This window comes from Rhineura floridana, chromosome 2 (genome assembly GCF_030035675.1).
Source record: "Rhineura floridana isolate rRhiFlo1 chromosome 2, rRhiFlo1.hap2, whole genome shotgun sequence".
Lineage (NCBI taxonomy): Eukaryota > Metazoa > Chordata > Lepidosauria > Squamata > Rhineuridae > Rhineura > Rhineura floridana.
This window is the reverse complement of record NC_084481.1, coordinates 120,690,528-120,713,463: the sequence shown is the minus strand read 5'-3', so window position 1 is coordinate 120,713,463 and position 22,936 is coordinate 120,690,528. Positions and strand designations below refer to the sequence as shown.

The 22,936-nt window shown below is 44.7% G+C and overlaps 1 protein-coding gene across 28 annotated transcripts in view; it reads left to right on the top strand.

Moving 5' to 3' along the window:
- The window catches only part of STK33 (serine/threonine kinase 33), a 161,304-nt gene that overhangs the window by 36,059 nt on the left and 102,309 nt on the right, over positions 1–22,936 (top strand). For 12 of the 28 annotated variants that reach the window (XM_061610328.1, XM_061610330.1, XM_061610336.1 and 9 more), the window contains 4 exons: positions 1,341–1,400; positions 2,332–2,386; positions 4,400–4,453; positions 13,784–14,098. In XM_061610328.1, the coding sequence (XP_061466312.1) occupies positions 2,342–2,386; positions 4,400–4,453; positions 13,784–14,098 (414 nt within the window). In that variant the 5' untranslated portion in view covers positions 1,341–1,400; positions 2,332–2,341. Of the gene's footprint in view, positions 1–1,340; positions 1,401–2,331; positions 2,391–4,399; positions 4,454–13,783; positions 14,099–22,936 lie in introns of all 28 variants that reach the window. The other 16 variants (XM_061610342.1, XM_061610345.1, XM_061610340.1 and 13 more) reach the window with 8 other exon arrangements.

The following is a 22,936-nucleotide window of genomic DNA, read 5'->3' as shown; positions in this document are numbered from 1 at the left end:
GTATGTTACCCCTATTCCAAACTCATTTCAGGAGGGTGCAGTGGCTGAGCCAGGCCCTGAGCCTGTCAGAGCGAAAATAAGTCTTTAAAATAGAGTTTGATTTACTCCACTCTTTTTGCCAGTGTACCTTCTGCTGGGTTGCTACATGTGACCAAGTTGAAAGGAATTTGGTATAGGGAGAAGTCTCCCCTGCCCTGCCCTGCCCTGCCACACTTTCAGAATGCCCATTTTTCAGGACTTACTCCAGCTTCAGCTCAGCCAGCTTCAGCTGAGCTGGGATGAAGGATTTACAGATGTATCTCTGGCCGAGCTTGGATTGGGGACTTTTCAGTTACCCGGTGTTTTAGTTCAAGAGGGGTGGTATTTTTCAATTTATCAGCTATAAGTATCTTAGCCTATGTCAACAGGTTCCAAACAATTTCATAATTTTAATCCATCCATGAGACACAGCATAACAAATAGGGGATTTAATGGTGTCACATATGTAACCATCAGTTCAATAGTATAAAAGATCTTTTCCTAGAAAATCCTATTTTTTGACAAGTCCACTAAATGCGGAAAATGCATTAGGCTGGAACTTCTCCAACAAAAATAATATACATTACTGTCAATTTTATTAAGATTGGCAGGACAATATTTTATAGTATCCATGCAGTATATTTTATAGCAACTTTCTCTAATTTTCATGCATGGTGGTAGGACTAATTTTTCATTTAAAAATTGATCACCAGATGGAGAAATAATATCTTTTGTGAGAAATGCACAGAGCAGACTCCCAAGAAAAGCTCAGTGAATCTCTAAAGGTTGCAAGTTCTTTTCATCTGAAGATGGCTATAGATGAAGCCATCTTATTTGTTTTATTTTTCTCATTGGCTGATAATGGGCATCAGTGTTTTTTTGTGCTATGTTAAAAACTGGGGACAAATTATTTAGTTTTAAATTCCAGCTGCATTGTGTATGTGTGTATATATATTAGTGTTCCAGCAGTATGAAGCATTGGTGAGCAGCTTGGCTAGTTAAATAATTACCTTTACTTGTACAGACTTGGCCCTTGTTGGCCTTGACAATGGGATGCTTTCATGTGTAATTAAATATTAATTTGCCCCCACTCTCCTTGGGTCTCTCCTTGTGGATTTTCGTCACTTCCAAATATGCCCCGTTCATGATAAAACCTTGGTTTTCAGCCACTGAAAACCTGATGAGACTTGTGCTGCTCTGATACTTTGGCTATTGTCATATATTTGATATTTTTTCTTCAGTGTGGTTTCTGGACTTACTATTTTGGAGTACTAAGTACAAATAAAAAGTAAAATATTCTTTCATTTCTTTTTTAAATATAGGTGATGGCATTTGAAATTACAGTGGTGTTTTGTGTGACAAATCAAATGTGAGTGAATCAGGTAAGAATTTTATTTTTAATAATCAATTATAAATATGCTAGATTTGTAGAAGTTTTTCCTTTTAGTTTTCAATAGAAATTAGGTTTCCCTATTAGAAAAAGCATACAAATGCACCCACACATATTTCTTACAACACAATACCTATACACCCATCACAAAGCAATATTCTACCAAACACCTCAGTGAAACATGTACTGTGGTCATAGTGCTGATTGCAATGTGAAAAAATACAGTATTTACCACACTGCAATACCAACAGTATGTACCACCCACTGCACACTTATCATAGTTTCAGTTTGGGTGTGTGATTAATTAGTCAGTCCAGATAAAGGTCAGAGGTCAGATAAAGATGGGCAACATTATTAAGATACATTTGGAGGAGGAAATTTGTTTGGCATATATCAGTGGTTCAGTCTCGAATGTACTAAGAACAAGAAGGCAATAATCAAAGGGCTCATTTCAGGTTCAGAATCAGTCAGGTCAAGGGACCAGGTATTAGGTGTCCAGAATGGAGTGGGAAATAGGATTTGGAACACACACAAAGTGTGGGAAGGAAGTGAGATCAAGTAAGACAGGCAAGGAACCTATGGTCTGTAATGTTCTCATAGCAAGGGTTAAAACTGCAAATAATTCCTTCTCAGTGGGGAAGATGTATCATTCCAACTCTATCCTTTGTTGTTAGACTCTAGTGTACTAACTCTATAATGCAGGGCAGTCTTATTTTTATGGAAGCAGTTGTTTGCTCATCTAGTTGGGGATTTTGCTGGAGCTGGTGATATGGCAGCTTAATGTCTGGGAGAAGGTTTTGTAGGGTAATCATACTGTGTGGCAAGGTAGTCCCTAATTCTGCTGGAATGTCTTATTTTAAAAATGAATTCCTTATTTTTGCTTAGGTGCAGATTGTGACTTCTCTTAAAATTATATTTTGTAGGATCTAGTGAATGTCTCATTTCATGGATGTTATGAACAGTTGTGAACCTGCGAAAGTGGGTGATGTAGGCTACAGAATTCCCTTGTTCATATATTGTTGTTCTGTCATCAGTCATTATAGCAGAAACAAATTTATTTACTTGCTGTATTTGGTGCGCTATTTGAAGGATTCAGGGTTGACACCAAGTACTGAACAATATAGATAGACCTGTGCCCCTTGGAGGACTCACAATAGAAACATCAATGGACCTAGAGAGGATGGACAAAATAAATATATATAGAAATGTATTTAAAATAAAAATATTGATCTTTCAAAAAATAAACTCATAGAACAATTAATACCACAGCTATAATTACAATTCATGTTTTCAAGTGATGCTGTGTACTGTTGAAAAAATCCGGTAATAACTGGCGAGAAATCTGTTTTTTTGCGATTAGAAAAGGAATTTTCTTCTCAAGCTTCTTACAACAAAGGACAGTATTTTTTTAACTTTTAGGAAATGACATGGTGATGTCCTTTCAAATGAGGAAATGAATCCTCTTCCTGTGAAAATGAAATCCTCCGCATATTTCAGTTGCCTTTTAAGCCTTTCAACCTGTCAATGAAATTGTGTAATCAAATAATAGCATGCCTGAGGCTTATAGCCCTTTCTTGAGAAGTAGTATCATCAAATGATGCGCTCTGTTGATTTTAATCACACTGAGCCAGATTCTTTAAACTTAAGTAACAGTATTGGCTTCAGTGGAATTATTCCAGAATTTATACCATATAAGATCAAAATTCTGTTCATTTAAGAAAAAAGATGATCTGCTATATAGTACTGGAACCCCACTAGGCGAAAGAAAATACTTGGTTGGATTTTCTTTACATGGAAACAATTCAAATAGTGTTTCCCTCTGACCAGTTGCTAAAATTGTCAGATACTTGCCTCCATTTTTGTGATGGGCATTCAAGGTTATTGCAGTGCTCAAATGAACATGTCGCTTTACTTTTTCTTCCTAGTCAACCTGAGTTCCTGTTTGCTTTTTTCAGTTTTTCTCTATCGTGTTCTGTAGTTCAGCCCTGCACTATGAATATGCTGCTATGCTACAAGTGTCTCTCTCTTTTTAGCCTGTTAAAGGTATTTTCCAGTAAATACTAACACTTCTGAGTGTGTCTGCTGGTTTCCAAATGTTTTCACCCATGAAAACTTGCAATCTGTCTTTACAGTTTTATTATTTATTTATTTTAGGATTCTATACTGACTTTTAAAATATAACATCTTTCCAAGGCGGTGTTACCATAAAAAAAATTAAATACATCAATAATAAAAGAGGAGTATAAAACAGTTTTGATAATAATCCTTTAAGCAGGAAACTTTTGATTTATGCTAAATTCGCTTTGCAAAATGCATACAGCAGCATAAATGAAAGATGAACAAATATGTTTGAGAACATAGCATGGACTTTGTTGTTCCATTAACTGAGCACTCTGTAAATGGAACTATGAAGTTCTTAATTCAGTATAAAACATTTAAACCATTACTATAAAGATTAGCTTTTGTGTATTGTCATCTGAAAAGTCTTCCCCCAACTCCCCAGAACAGATTTGCAGTAGAGTGGTAGGGGCTGCAGAAGGGAGGAGGATTCACCACCCTTTAAGTCAGTAGTTTCCACTGCTTGGGAGGATTAAGCAAATTTTGCACCTGTTGTTCATATTCATTGCCAACTTTGAAAACATTTGATAGGACCAACAGACCTTGCAGACCACTTTCTGGTTTTCTCTGCTTGCCCAATGATCTCTGCTCCTCAATTATCCTGCTGCCCAGAGATGCTTTCCCCCTTTATTTATTTATTTATCACATTTATATACCGCCCCATAGCCGAAGCTCTCTGGGTGGTTCACTCTTACTTCCAAAGGACCATCAGCATTTCAGTACGACCCCCTGCCCAATTTGCATCATCCCTATCACAGTCCAAACCTCCAAAATCTGTTGTAAGGGCAAACTCTTTGCAGGAAACATTATTAAGGTTACACGAATTTACGCAATTTCACATGCTATTCAAAAATATATTTTGGTTTTTTACAGAATCTATATTACCATGGTGCAAGATTTGGATTTTATTGGGAAGAAAACTTCACAGTGAGTTGATCAATTTTGGCAGGGCAAAAAAATTAAAAAAATGTATGAAAGCATTTCTCTCATTTGTATCTACTTTGAGATGCAATTCAATGTATATAATGTGGAGGAGCAAATGTATCCTATTTCCATAAGACAGTTTTGACAGTGATTGGTTTTTGTTATAATTACATGGCCAAAATATTGATAAATGTAAATTCAAAACTTGAGTTAGAATCTTCAAATATTTGAATGTGACACATTACAAATTACATAGGTGAGATTGCAGAGCTCATTGTGCTTGTTGCTTGTGAATATACTCGGGCAGAGAGATCGTACATGGAGGAAGCCGGCGTAGTTGAGGCTGGCATAAAGTATGCCACGTCCTAAATCCGTTCAGGAGCTCCTGAGTAGGTGAAATGCCAGCTGCACCGGGAATGCTGAGAGAACGTAAAAGCGGAACAGTACAAATAGCGACAGCCAGTGTTACCACAGTAACGAGCACAGGGGAGTGTTCCCCGGCCCTCTTATCATCTATGTATAGTCGGGATCGACTTGAAGGCAGTCCATTTCCATTTTCATAAACAGAGAGCCTGCTGACAGACAGCCCATGGGAACAGGCTAGGAAGCAGCAGCACTGGCACGCAAACAAACACAGGGGAAGGTATGCACAGTGTCCATAGCAACAACCACCCCAGCAGCCAATCAGTACAAAACGCATGACACATACCACATGCACACCCACTGCACACTCTGCCAATCACACAGACACATACATAGACAGTGTGACACAGTGCAACCAGGTAAACAAGTACACATGGAGACTATAATCACATACCAACATCCACATCGCACTCACATCCCACAGCCTGCAAGCATTCCGGTCACACACATAGACACCCCTCCCGCCCCCAAGAGCAAGCAACACACACGGGGAGATGCAAAAGCACAGTTTATTGAAAGCAACCTACAAGATACATAAGGCTACAGCCCTAGCAGAATCAGTGGGCAGGCAGGAACCCCACCCTCATAAACACCAGACCAACCCTTCAGGAGCACCTGCGGTGGGGACAGCCATGGGGACAGGCAGCCGACACCTTGTCCCCCTCTGCCTCCTCCTTTCCCTTCCTCTCCCTAACAACATCAGTGGCAGCACAGCTGCAACCACAACCCAAACTCCTTCTCTTGTGTGCCCCCCTCTGATCTGTATGCTACCACCACAGCCACAGCCAGCCCCATTACCCCTCACTGCTTGGATCAGGGTGTGTGGGGGGAGGACGTCACGAATGTCAGTAGCCGTCTTGGCTGTGCCTTGGCAAATCAGGGGGACACTCCATTGAAGGGCCTCCAACTGGCCCGCAGGTGGCAGCTGTGCCACCATCCACAGCACCCTGCACAGATATGACCATCGCCCACAGTTGCATTGCCATCTCCCCAATGCCATGGCGGAGGGGGCACACTGCAATGGCCAAGGCAGTGGTGGCATCCTGCTAAAGTGCCAGCTTCAGGGTAGCCAGCATCCACCCAAGCCCACAGCCCAGCCACCATCCGAGTGAGCTGCTGCATAGTGCGAGGGCTGTATTCACGGCGCGTGAAGTATTAGTTCCTCTCTATTCAGCACTGGTTAGGCCTCATCTTGAGTACTGCGTCCAGTTCTGGTCTCTGCACTTCAAGAAGGATGCAGACAAACTGGAACAGGTTCAGAGGAGGGCAAGACGGATAATCAGGGGACTGGAAACAAAGCCCTATGAGGGGAGACTGAAAGAACTGGGCATGTTTAGCCTGGAGAAGAGAAGACTGAGGGGAGATATGATAGCACTCTTCAAGTACATGAAAGGTTGCCACACAGAGAAGGGCCAGGATCTCTTCTCGATCGTCCCAAAGTGCAGGACACGGAATAATGGGCTCAAGTAGCAGGAAGCCAGATTTCGACTGGACATCAGGAAAACCTTCCTAACTGTTAGAGCCATATGGCAATGGAACCAATTACCTAGAGAGGTAGTGGGCTCTCCGACACTGGAGGCATTCAAAAGGCAGCTGGACAGCCATCTTCGGGAATGCTTTGATTTGGATTCCTGCATTGAGCAGGGGGTTGGACTTGATGGCCTTATAGGCCCCTTCCAACTCTACTATTCTATTATTCTAGGGCCCTGGCAGACATACAAATCCCCTCTTCATACATCCTCATTCCCGTCCTTCATCTTGACCATCGCCATCCTCCTCCCCTTTCTCCTCCTCCTCTTCCTCATCCTGTCCCCCCAACATCCTGGGTCTTGCAGTGAGGGGGTCTTTGAGGGGAGTGGCCTGCAGGCTCCGCAAGGCTGCTGCTAGTTACAGTCAGTTTGCTCCCACCATCACGGTTGTTGGCAGCCTCTCTGTTGCTCTGCCCATTTCCCTGTTTTCAGGGAGGGCACTGCCACCCACCCAGGGGATGCAGCAGGAGTGGGCTCAGTAGAGGGGGATGGAGGGATGGCACAGGGACAGCAAGCTGCCCAGCTGGGGCAGACGGGAAGAGTGGGGGCTTAACTGGGGGAGCAGGTGCTGCTACTGCTGCTGTCTCCTCCGTGGTGTTGTGTCTGCAAGGGAATAGGACAGCAGGATGGCACTGTGGCCTAGTGGTTGCAGGGCTTCCATACAGTAGGCTCCCCTGACTACCTTTCCTCTACAGTTATGGTGCCAGATATCCTGTGCAGTGGTTCCATTGAACAGAGTTCTCAGAGGCTGGGGGGTGCAGCTGGGGGCCTCAGGGTCCCTGTCCCCCGTGGGGTCACTGTGTGTGAGCCTGAGGGTGCAGCTGTGGCTGTGGGGTGGCCTCTATAAGAGGGTGCGGTGCTTGAGGCTGTTTGAAACAGGGGGTGTCCGGTCTCTCTCGGGAATGATCCCTTCCCAGACTGACTTTATTTCCAGGCTTCTTTGCTCTTTTCCCTTGTAGATGTTTGCTTACTCTGCTGTCTTTCCAGGGTTCAGCTGCTGCTGCTGCCTCTGCATACCTGCTGGGAGGGAAATTTGAAAGATAGGTGTTAGCATCAGGGCATTGTTTGTTCCCCCTTTCTGAGGGGTGAACTTTGTGGGATGAGTGCTCAAAGTGCCAGTGTTAGTGGAGTATTTTCCCTCTGTGCACAGAGCCTTTTCCCAAAGTACCATGAGCCCCTCTTCCAAACACAAAGTGCCAACATGAGACGCACAACTGGCTCTATGCCATGCTATGGGTGTCAGGGAGTGGAGTGAGGTGTTGCTGGGGCTTACCTGGATTATATCCTGGTGCTAAATTTTCATGGCAAAAAACAAAACAGTCAGAGAGAATCAAGAGTTCAAAGTCTAAAAAGAGAAAAAAAACCCGGAGCCCTTTTGGACTTTTTTCTGACAGAGTTCTCATAATCTGTTGAAATTCATTAAAAATCAGCCATGTTCACAGAGTACCTGTAATTCTATTACTGATCTTGCCCCATACTCTGACCTTCATCTTCTGCAGTTTAAAAGTTAAAAAAATAAGCCTTGCTGATTTTTAATTAATTTAAGAAATTTTGGCTTGAACTCAAGGATAGTGTCGGGCACGCTCAGTAAGAACCAATTCTCAGTGTTGTAAAAGCCAGACTCCCAGCTGCTGGGCCTGCCTAATCAGGGGGCCACACTCACACCTTTATTTCATGTGAGACAGTCCTGGCTTCCCCCAGAGAATCCTGAGAAGTGTAGTTTGTGAAGGGTGCTGAGAGGAGACTCCTATTCCACTGACAGAGCTCCAGTGGCCAGAATGGTTTAACAGCCAGCCACTCTGATTGATGCTCTGTGAGGGGAACAGAGCATCTCCTAGCAACTCTTAGCACCCTTCACTAACTACACTTCCCAGGATTCTTTGGGAGAAGCCCTGACTGTTCAAAGTGAAATAAAGGCCTGATGTGGATGTGGCCAGGGACAGCTTTGGTTTAAATTTGGGTGGGAGGCTACATGTACCTGCTGTAGAATAAAAAGGTGGGAGAAATGCTGAAAAGCAATGACAGTGTTCACAGTGTTTTCCCTTTGGAAAAGAAAGTGGCTTCCCCTCTGCCCAGTGCCCACGCACCCAATCCCCTACCCTCTCCCTCCTCCTACCCTCCCTGCCCCTCCCCCGGGTCAGTGTTGGACTGTGATCTGCGAGACCAGGGTTCGAATCCCCACAGAGCCATGACGCTCACTGGGTGACCTTGGACCAGTCGCTGCTTCTCAGCCTCAGAGGAAGGCAATGGTAAATCACCTCTGAATACCACTTACTATGAAAACCCTATTCATAGGGTCGCCATAAGTCAGGATTGACTTGAAGGCAGTCCATTTCCATTTTCAAACAGGATTGCACAGAAATAAATCCCAATGAACTCAAAAACTATGCAAATGATAAAAAACCCGCCCACCCTTCTCCTCCCTCCTATCCCCTCCCTCTTGCCCCTTCCCTCCCCTTTCCTTTGCCCCTCCCTCCCCATCCCCTTCCAATCCGCTCCTTCCCCTTCGCCCTCCTCCCAACTCCCCATGGTCAGTTTTACCTATCTTAAGCATAATTGTACAGGAGTAAATACCACTGAACTCAATAAACATGCAAATGATCAAACCTGTCCTTTTCCCCTCCCCCTCCTGCCTGCTCCCATCCTCCTCCTCCACTCTTCCTTTCCTCCCCTCCCTCCTCCTCCTCCTCCCCTCCCCATCCCCTGTGGTCTGTTTCACCTATCTTAAGCATGATTGCAGGGGAGTAAATCCCACTGAACCTAATAAGCATGCAAATGATCATTCCATTCTCAGCAAATTTGCACAGGATCCCATTTCTTACCTCCTGGATTAAAAGCAAAGAAATTCACCAATAGGCAAAAAAAACCTTGCGGTTTAAGAACGTTCCTATATTGGGCTGTGAAAGACCAACCCAAATTGTGTTTGCATTTTGACAAATTTGCAGGGCAGGACCTCTCAGAGAGGAGGTCAGGTCTCCTGCTCCCCTGGTGCATTCACTATAGGCGCCCAATTCCCCTGCTTTTTAAAGTTTGATAGAAAGATCTGTGGGCCAAAAGTAACCGCAAGGTTTTTTGCATATTCGTTAATAGCTATAGGGTTGCGCTCTTAGAAATAGAAAAGTTTTAAATAGAGATTAAAGGATTGGCTACAGTTACAATTGTATTGTTTTGAGTTGTGTTTGTTTGTTATATTTGTCAAAGTGACAATTCAAAGTAACTTACAGCATTAAAAATAAATGTAAAAACAAGAATAAAAGCATCCTAAAATACTCAGACTACATAAAAACAAAATCTAACTCCTCCCCACCTAACAACAAACAGAAAATTAAACTCCAAAGTCCTGGGTGAATAAAAATGTTTTTACCTAGCACCTAAAGACTGACAGTGATGGTGCCAAGCATGCCTATCTGGGGAGACCATTCTATAAATGGGGAGCCTGTTGTGTTGCCACCCTCTGCACTTCCCTTTTTAAATTATTTTTTAAATTATCCAGCTATTGGTTTTAAACTCTAATAAGACGACACCATTGCTCATGGGTTTCCTATAGCATTCTGGGCAAGACTAACCTATAAGGACTTTTTAGACTTTTTATTTTGATTGCGGCAAGCTTTGGTCTGTCCAGAAAGGATTATAATTAACACTTTCTCCTGCATTTGTTTAGATTATTTTTTTCATGTTTGGTTCTGCTGCCTTGCTGTTGTTCTTGTTTGATTTTTTAAGAATGTACTTTAAAGTGTACTCTGGCTCTCTCTGCATAAAAAGAGATGAGGAATCTACAAATTTGATATGCTTGGCTAACAGAAAAAGCATAGGAGAAATTCTTTAGGTTAATTATTCTTTGATATCCATGTGGTAGATAAGACACACTTGCACGTTTCATGGTTACCATTAAGCTCATTGATGTGCCATATGCCATGGATGGCCGACTTGTATGGTTGGGAACCATTCTGTTCTCCCAATAGTAGTCTGGTAGTAAGAAGTGTGTATTGACTAGAAAATAACCTCCTTGTGAATAGTCAAGCTCTGTAATAAAGTTGGTGCAGCCAGATAATAAGGATGTCACAATTATAGAACACATATGCTCAGACTAGCTGGGACATTGGGTACAAAATCCAAAAGAGAGAAGTGATATCAAAGTGTAGAATTTTTGTTTCTTTGGAATTGTGTGGTGTAGTGGTTAGAGTGTTGGACTGCGATCTGGGAGACCAGGCTTCGAATCCCCACACAGCCATGAAGTTCACTGGGTGACCTTGGACCAGTCACTGCCTCTCAGCTTCAGAGGGAGGCAATGGTAAACCCCCTCTGAATACTGCTTACCATGAACATCCTATTCATAGGGTCGCCATAAGTCAGAATCGACTTGAAGGCAGTCCAGTCCAGTTAGTAGAACAATGTTTTTGGATTGGTTTGTGTTTAATTTTGAGCGGTGCTTGAGTTTAATATTTACAGGAGAGTTTTAGGACTTGACATTTGGGGCATGATCCAGCCAAAATTAAGTCTGATTGATTTCAATGGAAGAGGCTCAAGCATGTGCTCAACTCTCCTATTAATTCATCTGTAGTGTATATTGCTGGCTTGTTCCATGGATTTATATTGAGAGCTTAGGCTTGTATAGATAATACTTTCTAGGTTTAGTATGTCTGATTTTTTTTTAATTTTCAAAGTAATACAAAGAGAAGAAGACTGCAAATGTGTGATCTCAATCTCTCATCTCTTCCCCAAATTATGAAGGCAGAATTCCCTTTTGAGAATTTAAGCACGTTTATGAACCAATTGATGTATATTAATCACTTTCTGTAGTACAATTTTGGGTTTATGAAAGCACAGTAAAAATTTAGATTGTTTATAGAATAGAGTAAAAAATGAAACCGGAAGAATTCTGTGCTCCCTGAATAGAAAACATTGGGGTGTAAGTCAGCAAATTTAAAAGTGCTACTAACTTTTGGGTCACAGTTGATGTTGTAAGAGAGATGGAGCTGCCTCTGCTCTATGTCTCTTTGTTCTCTATTATTTGTAACGTCCGTCATAAACAATATGACATCACATTGTGCATTTTCCCACCTCCCATGAGTCAGTGATGTGAAGCAGGGGTGGTGAGATGCACACCATGTTGGATGTTATATCATGCATTGTTTGTATTAGATTCACTAATAAGCAAAAAACCCTTGCGGTTTAAGAATGTACCTATAGCCGACAGATATTTCTATCAAACTTTAAAAAGCAGGTAAATTGGGCAGCTATAGTGAATGCACCAGGGGAGCAGGAGACCTGACCTCCTGTCTGAGATATTGTACTGCCCTACAAATTTGTCAAAATGCAAACACAATTTGGGTTGGTCTTTCACAGTCCAATCCACTTCCTGTGTAGCTTGGAAGAATTTGGTAACATGTGCCTCTCTGAGCATATGGTGAGGGGGGGCAGAGTAGAGGGAAGGAAGGAGGGGGGAGAGGGGAGCAGAAGGAGTGGGAGGGGGAAGGAGAGGATTGGAAGGGGAGGGGAGGTGTGAAGGAAGGGGGAGGGAGGGGCAAAAGGGAGGTGATGGGAGGGAGGAGGGCAGGGCAGGTTTGATCATTTACATATTTATTGAGTTCAATGGGATTTACTCCCATGCAATTATGCTTGAAATCTAAATGGACTGCCTTCCAATCGATTCTGACTTATGGCGGCCCTATGACTAGTGTTTTCATGGTAAGCAGTATTCAGAGATGGTTTATGCCTTCCTCTGAGGCTGAGAGGCAGTGACTGGCCTAAGGTCACCCAGTGAGCTTCATGGCTGTGTGGGGATTTGAACCCTGTTCTCCCAAGTTGTTGTCCTAGGATAGGTAAAACTGACCATGGAGGAGGAGGAGGGGAGGGGAAGGAGGAGAGGGAAGGAGGGGATTGGAAGGGGATGGGGAGGCGAAGGGACTAGTGAGGGAAGGGGGAGGGAAGGGGCAAGAGGGATGGGAGGGAGGAGGAGGGGAGGGCAGGTTTGATCATCTGCATACTTTTTGACTTCAGTGGGATTTACTCCTGGGCAATCATGCTGAGGATAAGTGAAACAACTGGGGGAGGGGAGGGGGTAGGAGGAGGGCAGGGAGGGGGAGGGGAGGAGATTGGATGGATGGGCACTGGGCAGAGGGGAAGCCTCTTTCTTTTCCAAAAGGAAAATGTTGTGAACAGTATTCAGTGTTTCCCCTACCTCTACCCCTACTTCTACAGCAGGCATATGTAGCCTCCCACCCAAATTTAAACCATAGCTGTTCCTGGCCACATCCACACCAGATCTTTATTTCACTTTCGATAGTCATGGCTTCTCTCAGTGAATCCTGGGAAGTTTAGTTAGTGAAGGGTCCTGAGAGTTGCTAGGAGACGCCCTGTTCCCCTCACAGACCTTCAATCAGAGTGGCTGACTGTTAAACCATTCTGGCCACTGGAGCTGTGTCAGGGGAATAGGAGTCTCCTCTCAGCCCCCTTCACAAACTACACTTCTCAGGAATCTTTGGGGGAAGCCATGACTGTCTCAAGTGAAATCAAAGTCTGGTGTGGGTGTGGCCCCCTGATTAGGCAAGCCAGCAGCTGTGAGTCTGGTTTTTACAACACTGAGAATTGGTTCTTACTGAGCATGCATGAAACTATCATTGAGGTCAATGCTAAATTTCTTAAATTAATTAAAAATCAGCCAGACATTTTTTTAACTTTTAAACTGCAGAAGATGAAGGTCAGAGTATGTGGCAAGGTCAGTAATAGGATTACAGGTACTCAGTGAACATGGCTGATTTTTAATGAATTTCAACAGATCTCTGAGAGAAAAAAGTCCAAAAGGGTTCTGGATTTTCTCTCTCTCTTTTTACACTTTGAACTCTCGATTCTCTCTGACTGTTTTGTGTATCTCCATGAAAATTTAGAGGGCTATTAAGCAAGCGTTTCTGAGTCCAGGAGTATAGGTTTTGTAAGGTTTTGTTTTGAAATGAGCTTATGGGAAGCATCAGAATGGCATGGGGACGTATTTTCAATTTAACATTGTGAAATGTGAAAACTCCATGCTGACTATAGTATACAGCCACTCTTGTGGCTGTATAATATTGCAGAGGACAGAGGGCAAAGAGACATTCTCTTCTAATTTGACCCTTTTAATAACTATTATATATAATGAAGAGGGGGAAATACTTGCTACTCCCCTATGGTGCCTTATTTTGGGAAGAACATATTTTAGATGATGGTTAATGTAAAAAATACATTATTTTACAAACAATGTAGTCTTTCTTTTTTACCTTTAATTCTATGCATTTGCTCAAAGGTGTATACTATAATACTGTTGTTGCTTGAGAGCCACTGCTAGTCACAACATATTTTTGTGCCACCAGTCCTCTAACTGTGACCTTCTGATTCCTTTTCTCAGCTTTTTGTTCTGCTTCCTTCAACAGTGGAGACTGAGGTGCCAATCTTTGTGCTACTGTTTAATTGGCACAGCAGGTTCTACATGACCAAACAGATGGCTGATCTTAGTCAGGAGAAGACGACTATAAAATGCATCGAGTGCTCTGCATCATTTCAACCAAGCAATGTTGTACTATTTTGCCCCCATTGCAAAAATGGCTCCATGTGCTCTGGAGCACCTGAAGTAGAGGTCTCAGATTCACCAACTGCTTCAGCGAATGAATGTTCAGAACCTGAAGAAGGCATGTCAAAGAAACAAACATCTCCTATAGGAGACGTAAGCAAACTAAATTCAGTGATTTACTTCAGTTCCATCCCATATATATTCAACAAGTTAAAGACCTTATCTTGGAAGACAATCTTACTTGGCCACGAGTGATCGCCAATGAATGAATGAGTGTATTTACAATGGTGTTTGGTAGAACTTCATCCCACATGAGCCACTGGGCTCCATTGTTGTCTGCTGCTAATCAGTATGCTGGAGCATCAGAGAAGGGAGGGAGGGAGGGAGAAATGGGGTAAACACCCTTACCTCTTTCCTCTGCTACTGCTTGCATGACTATGCCTATCAGAAAAGGGGAGGGCTTCTGGAGATAGTGAAGGGCAGGAATGAGTGAGTGGGAAGCTGAGAGGAGCTGTCTTCCAATTTTGATTTTGTTCTAATTTAGAAAAGGGTTGGCTCTCCTTTTTGGTGGGCTTTTGTTACCAAGTGTGGCTCAGGCAAACTTTGCTGCCATCTCTAGCCACTGCTACTGCTCATGTTGTGGGCCTCCCTTGTGGAAGGTCCTCTTGAAGAATTGCTTGTGGAAAGCCAAAGGGACAAGAGAGAGAATGAGTAATGGTCAGACCCCTAACACATGTTGTCTAGACTTGGATGCTCAGCAGGTGTTTGTGAAAAAGAGAGTGGTGCCCTCTGATTGCTCTTCTAGTGACCTTGCCTCATTCTCTGTCTGGTGGGGAAGAGAGTGTAGTGACTGAGATTATTATTATTATTATTATTTATTAAATTTATATACCGCCCGACTAGCAATAGCTCTCTGGGCGGTGAACATAAAACAGCATAAAAATACAATAAATAACAAAACAATACTAAAATACAAGCAACAATCCAACACAATAAACATTTTTAAAATTAAATCAGTGTAATTTAAAATGCTTCAGAGAATAGGAAGGTTTTGACCTGGTGCCGGAAGGAGAGCAGAGTCGGCGCCAGGCGTACTTCCTCAGGGAGACTGTTCCATAGTTCGGGGGCCACCACTGAGAAGGCCCTAGATCTTGTCATCACCCTCCGGGCCTCCCTGTGAGTTGGAACCCGGAGGAGGGCCTTCGTAGCAGAACGTAGTGCACGGGCCGGTTCATATCGGAAGAGGCGTTCCGCAAGGTATTGTGGTCCCGCACCGTATAAGGCTTTATAGGTTAATACCAACACTTTGAATCTAGCCCGGAAACATATTGGCAACCAGTGCAAGCTGGCCAGAACAGGTGTTATATGCTCGGACCGCTTGGTCCTTGTCAGCAATCAGGCCGCCGCATTTTGCACTAGTTGTAGCTTCCGAACTGTCTTCAAAGGTAGCCCTACGTAAAGCGCATTACAGTAATCCAAACGTGAGGTTACCAGAGCATGTACCACTGATGTAAGGCCCTCTTTACTCAAATAGGGACGTAGCTGGGCTACCAACCGAAGTTGGTAAAACGCATTCCTAACCACCGAGGCTACTTGAGCCTCAAGTGAGAGGGAAGAGTCTAAAAAGACTCCCAGACTACGAACCCGGTCCTTTAGGGGGAGTGTAACCCCGTCCAGGACAGGGTATATATCCACCATCCGATCAGAGAACCCGTCCACCAACAGCATCTCAGTCTTGTCTGGATTGAGCTTCAGTTTGTTAACTCTCATCCAGTCCATTGTCGAGGCCAGGCAACGGTTCAGCAAATCGACAGCCTCACCTGAAGAAGATGAAAAGGAGAAGTAGAGCTGCGTGTCATCAGCATACTGATGACAACGCACTCCAAAACTCCTGATGACCTCTCCCAACGGCTTCATGTAGATATTAAAAAGCAGGGGGGACAAAACTGACTCCTGCGGGACCCCATATTGGAGAGCCCGCGATGTCGAGCAATGTTCCCCAAGCACTACCTTCTGGAGACGACCCGCCAAGTAGGAGCGGAACCACTGCCAAGCAGTACCTCCAACTCCCAACTCCGCGAGCCTCTCCAGAAGGATACCATGGTCGATGGTATCAAAAGCCGCTGAGAGATCAAGGAGAATCAACAGAGTTACACTCCCTCTGTCTCTTTCCCGACATAGGTCATCGTACAGGGCGACCAAGGCTGTCTCAGTGCCAAAACTGGGCCTAAAACCCGATTGAAATGGATCTAGATAATCAGTTTCATCCAATAGCGCCTGGAGCTGGCCAGCAACCACCTGTTCCAAGACCTTGCCCAGGAATGGAACATTCGCCACTGGCCTGTAGCTGTTAAAATTGTCTGGGTCCAAGGAAGGCTTTTTCAGGAGTGGTCTCACCACTGCCTCTTTCAGACAGCCCGGGACCACTCCCTCTCGTAAAGAGGCATTTATCACTTCCTTGGCCCAGCTACCTGTTCCATTCCTACTAGTTTTTATCAGCCAGGAGGGGCAAGGATCCAGTACCGAAGTGGTTGCACGTACCTGTCCAAGCACCTTGTCCATGTCCTCGAGTTGAACCAACTGAAGCTCATCCAACAAAACAGGACAAGACTGTGCTCCGGACATATCACTAGGATCTACTGCTATAACTTGAGAGTCTAGGTCCCGGCGGATACATGAGATCTTATTCTGGAAGTGATCGGCAAACTGATTAAAGCGGGCCTCCGATGATTCCACCGTGTCCGGAGGGTTTGAATGGAGAAGCCCCCGGACAACTCGAAAGAGCTCCGCTGGGCGGCAAAGAAATGATTTAATAGTGGCAGCAAAATGATGTTTTTTAGCTGCCTTCACTGCTCCTACATAGAGCTTAGTCGAAGCACTAACCAGCGCATAATTGTATCCGTCGGGAGTTCGTCTCCATTTCCGCTCAAGCCTCCTCCTATCTTGCTTCATCGCTCTCAGCTCCGGAGTATACCATGGAGCTGTATGAGCTCTACACAGGAGAGGGCGTGCAGGAGCGATCGTGTTTACAGCCCGGGTCATCTCCGTATTCCACAGAGCGACCAGGGCTTCAGCAGGAGCGCCAGTCCTATCAGCCGGAAAATCCCCCAGAGCCCTTTGAAAACCTTCAGGATCCATTAGTCTCCGGGGGCGGACCATTTTAATAAGTCCCCCACCCTTGCAGAGGGAAGAGGTTACTGAAAGTCTAAACTTCAGCAAGCAGTGGTCTGTCCATGACAAAGGGAGTGTTATAAAACTCCCCACATCCAGATCACTTTCCCCATGCTCAGTAGCAAAAACAAGGTCTAGAGTGTGCCCCGATACATGTGTTGGACCACTAACATATTGAGACAGCCCCATGGCTGTCATGGAAGCCATGAAGTCCTGAGCCGCGCCAGACAAAGTGGTCTCGGCATGAATGTTGAAATCCCCCAGTACTATTAGTCTGGGGGACCTCAACAATATATCCGAGACCACTTCCGCCAGCTCAGTTAGGGAAGCCATTGGGCAGCAAGGTGCGCGGTACACCAAAAGGATTCCCAGCCTGTCCCTCTGGCCCAACACAAGGTGCAAACACTCCAGGCCAGTAACTGAATGAACATGGTGCTTGGTGAGTGAGATGGAACTCTTATAGACGACAGCAACCCCACCTCCCCGACCCTCAGATCTACCATGATGCTGGACCAGGTACCCCGGTGGGCAGAGCTGAGAGAGACCAACTCCTCCCTGCTCACCCACCCAGGTCTCGGTTATACATGCCAGATCGGCTGCCTCATCCACAATCAAATCGTGGACGAGGGAGGTTTTATTATATACCGATCTGGCATTTAATAACAGCAACTGGAGATCTGAGAGTTGGCTGATAGGACTACCAACGACCTTGCGGGTGTGGGAAGGACCGGAACAAGGCACAGCCACAACATGTCTGGACCGCGTTCCCCTTACCTGGCACGTCCTTCTCACAGCGCCATACCTTCCTTTGTCCGTCACTACGGCAATTGGGGCCCCCTCAAGTCTCCCCGCCTGATGGATAAAACTCTCTCTGAAGCACATAATACAACTAAAATATACAACAATTAAACGTATAAAAACAGCTGTACATACAGCCATATATACAGCATATAAACAAACATACATTCATATAATCAGGCACCCATTCATCTCAAATTGCATCCACACACACACACACACACACACACACACACACACACACACACACACACACACACACACACACACACACACACACACACACACACACACACACACACACACACACACACACACACACACACACACACACACACACACACACACACACACACACACACACACACACACACACACACACACACACACACACACACACACACACACACACACACACACACACACACACACACACACACACACGAAAGGAGCAGCAGCAGCAGCCTCTCCTTCCCTTGGGGCGATGCTTTCTTTCTTCTGCAGGCCCTGGGTCTCCCAGGCCACCTCAGCCAGCCGGCTTATGTATCCCTCCAAAGAGGGACAGTGGCTGGGTACCTGGGGCCTGGTCCTGCCAGGCAGAAGTCCCTCAGGGAAGGGTGGTGGAGATGGTGGTCCCGCAGCAGCACAGCAGCAGCAGCAGCAGCACAGCAGCAGCACAGCAGCAGCACAGCAGCAGCAGCAGCAGCACAGCAGCAGCACAGCAGCAGCAGCAGCAGCAGCAGCCGCCGCCGCCGCCGCCGCCGCATATGCACCTTTGTGCATATGCACCTTTGTGTTTCCTGTGTGGGAGACACTGCTCTCAGTCGTTGGGGTTTGTGTGTGAAGAGGTTCTTTCATCAGTGCAGTTTAGCCATGAAAGCTTTTATGTATTGTGGATGTGTGTGTGTGTAAGACATTTACAGCATACTTTGAAGCATACCCCCCTTCCCTAGCTTATCTCTGTAGAATACTGAAAAGGCAAGTGTTGGCAAAGTGCTCTTCCTATATTTATTCTGAGGTCAGCCTGCTTGTGCAAGATCCTCTTTTTTGTGCAAAGTACCTTTTCTCCATAGTTCTCATCACTGGAGTTCCTCCTTGTGTGCTCTAAGTGTTCACAGTATCAGGCCAGTGAGATGTATCCCCAAACATTGTGCCTACGCTGTTGTGGTGAGGGCAGCAAAGAAGGCCTACTTCTTTGCTTCCATCACATCCTTAAGTAGCTGTCCAGTAGAGCTTTTTTGTATTGTTTGTATTGTCATCTACTCTAAGGAATGGAGTTTTGGAGCATTTGGAAGCCAATTGTGACTTGTTTTCAAGACATTTTGAGGGGAAAGTCTCTTGTTTCCATAACAGTCATGATACCACATTTATACCTGCAATCTCCAAAGAGGAGGTGCCCAGTGCAGTGTCTGCTGTAACAGCATTGGATTAATTGGGATTAGTTTCAGATCATGTGCCCTGATGACATTGACAAGATGCTTGCAATGATGCCCCAAGTGATGTGTTCTCTTGCTCCTCTTGATTTATTAAAGAATGCTGAATGGGTATGGCTAGGTGGGTCCAGAGTGCGGTCAGTGCATCCTTGTGGGAGGAAGTGGTCCTGGCCATTTTAAAAGAGGGCCGACAAACTGAGTCTGAATCCTGACAGGACAGAGGTGCTATAGGTGATGGATTCATGATTCTTGTTAATTGATCTGGACGGGTTGTACTTAAACCCAGAGACAGTTTATAGTATGGGGGTGTTCCTGGATCCATCTCTGTCACTGGAGGCTCAGGTGACCTCAGTTGCTAGGAGTGCCTTTTACAAATTTTGACTGGTAAGTTATAGCCGTTTCTGCACTGGCCGCTGTTGTTCATGTGCTGGTAACTTCCAGACTGGATTACTGCAGTGCCCTCTATGTGCAGTTGCACTTGAGGTTGACCTGGAAGCTGGAAGCTGGTACAGAATTTGGAAGCTAAGTTGTGATTCATAAATGAAATAAATCATAGAATAGTAGAGTAGGAAGGGGCCTATAAGGCCATCAAGTCCAACCCGCTGCTCAATGCAGGAATTCAAATCAAAGCATTCCCGACAGATGGCTGTCCAGCTGTCTCTTGAATACCTCCAGTGTCGGAGAGCCCACTACGTCTCTAGGTAATTGGTTCCATTGTCATATGGCTCTAACAGTTAGGAAGTTTTTTCTGTCCAGTCGAAATCTGGCTTCCTGCAACTTGAGCCCATTATTCCATGTCCTGCACTCTGGGACGATGGGTAAGAGATCCTGGCCCTCCTCTGTGTGACAACCTTACATGTACTTGAAGAGTGCTATCATATCTCCCCTCAGTCTTCTCTTCTCCAGGCTAAACTTGCCCAGTTCTTTCAGTTTCTCCTCATAGGGCTTTGTTTCCAGTCCCCTGATCATCTTTGTTGCCCTCCTCTGAACCCGTTCCAGTTTGTCTGCATCTTTCTTGAAGTGCAGAGACCAGAACTGGATGCAGTATTCAAGATGAGGCCTAACCAGAGCTTGGAAAAGTTACTTTTTTGAACTACAATTCCCATCAGCCCCAGCCAGCATGGCCACTGGATTGGGCTGATGGGAGTTGTAGTTCAAAAAAGTAACTTTTCCAAGCTCTGGGCCTAACCAGTGCTGAGTAGATGGGAACTAGTACTTCACATGATTTGGAAACTATACTTCTGTTAATGCAGCCTAATATAACATTTGCCTTTTTTGCAGCCACATCACACTGTTGGCTCATATTCAGCTTCTGATCAATGATAATTCCAAGATCCTTCTCACATGTTGTATCACTGAGCCAAGTATCCCCCATCTTATAACTGTGCATTTGGTTTCTTTTTCCTAAGTGTAGAACTTTGCATTTATCCCTGTTGAATTCATTCTGTTGTTTTCAGCCCAATGCTCCAGCCTATCAAGGTCCCTTTGAATTTTCTTTCTGTCTTCCACGGTATTAGCCATGCCCCCCAATTTTGTATCATCTGCAAATTTGATAAGCATGCTCTTTACCTCCTCATCCAAGTCGTTAATAAAAATGTTGAAGAGCACTGAACCCAGGACTGAGCCCTGTGGTACCCCACTCGTTACTTCCGCCCAGTTTGAGAAGGAACCATTGATAAGCACTTTGAGTACGATTCTGGAGGCAACTGTGGACCCACCTGATAGTTCCATCCAGCCCACATTTAGCTAGCTTGCTAATCAGAATATCATGGGGCACTTTGTCAAAACCTTTGCTGAAGTCGAGGTATATTATGTCCACAGCATTTCCACAGTCTACAAGGGAGGTTACCCGATCAAAAAATGAGAAAAGATTAGTTTGGCAGGATTTGTTTTTCATAAATCCATGTTGGCTCCTAGTAATCACTGAATTGCTTTCAAGGTGCTTATAGATGGACTGCTTTATAATCTGCTCCAGAGTTTTTCCAGGGATACCAGGGCTGACTGGTCTGTAGTTCCCTGGTTCCTCCTTCTTGTCCTTTTTTGAAGATAGGGACAACATTAGCTCTCCTCCAGTCATCTGGCACTTCACCAGTCCTCCACGATGTCGCAAAGATAATAGACAGCTGTTCTGAGAGTTCTTCAGCCAGTTCCTTCAATACTCTAGGATGCACTTTATCAGGCCCTGCCGATTTGAACTCGTTCAAAGTGATTAGGTATTCCTTGACCATTTGTCTATCAATCCCAAGTTCCAATCCTGTCCCTTCTACTTCATGTTTCCTGGGAGGGTCACAGACCCTTTTTGGGGAGAAGACTGAGGAATTGAGCACTTCTGCCTTTTCTTTGTCATCTGTTATCATTTTGCCATCCTCATTGAGTAGCTGTGCCACTGTTTCTTTTCTCTGTCTTTTACTATGGAGATACCTGAAGAAAGCTTTTTTGTTGTTTTTAGCATCCCTCGCTAGCCTCAGCTCATTCTCAGCTTTAGCCTTCCTGACACCATCCCGGCAATTCCATGATACCTGCCTGTACTCTTCCTTTGTGGCCTGGCCTTCTTTCCACTTCCTGTATGCGCCCTTTTTTGTTTTCAGGTCATCTCTAAGCTTCTTGTGAAGCCACATTGGCTTCTTCTGCTGTTTCCCCCCTTTTTTCCTTGTTGGAATTGCTTGCCATTGCGCTTTTAGAATTTCCTTTTTTAGAAACTCCCACCCATCTTTGACTCCTTTTCTCATTAGGGTTGCTTGCCATGGAACAGTACTTACAATTGTTCTGAGTTTATTAAAATCAGCTTTCCTGAAGTCCAGGGTGTGCGTATGGCTACTCTCAGCTTTTGCTTCTCTTAAAATCAAGCATTCAAGTATGGTGTAGTCACTTCCCCCAGAGTTCCCGTAACTGCCACTTCATCCACCAAATCATCTCTGTTGGTTAGAATCAAGTCCGGGATAGCTGATCCTCTGGTTGCTTTCTCCACTTTCTGTAGGAGAAAGGTATCTCCAACACAAGTCAAAAATTTCTTGGAGGGGCTGTGTTTGGTAGAATTTGTCTCCCAACAGATATCAGGATAATTGAAATCTTCCATTATTACTGCATCATGCCTCCTCGAAACATTGGCAATTTGCTTTTCAAAAGTTACATTCTTGTCTTCTCCTTGATTGGGTGGTTGGTAGTAGACTCCAAGCACCACATTCCTTTTATTACTTGCCCTATTAATTTTCATCCAGATACTCTCGGTGGAGCTACTAAGCTCATCTTCCTGTATTTCTGTGCAGGGATATATATTTTTAACATATAGCGTGACTCCACCTCCCTTTTTATTCCTTCTGTTCTTTTTGAACAAGTTATATCCTTCAATTGACAGCATTCCAGTGATCGGAGTCATCCCACCAAGTTTCAGTTATACCTATCAAGTCATAATTGCCCTCCTGTATTAAGAGTTCAAGTTCGTCCTGCTTGTTTCCCATGCTCTGCCCATTAGTATACAGTAGGGCCCTCTTTTCGGCATTGTGCTAATACGGTGCCAGTGGGGCGATCAGCTGGAGGGGGGGGCTGGAGTTCTCTGTTCTCCAGCTGATCTCGCCGGAGGAGGGGAACA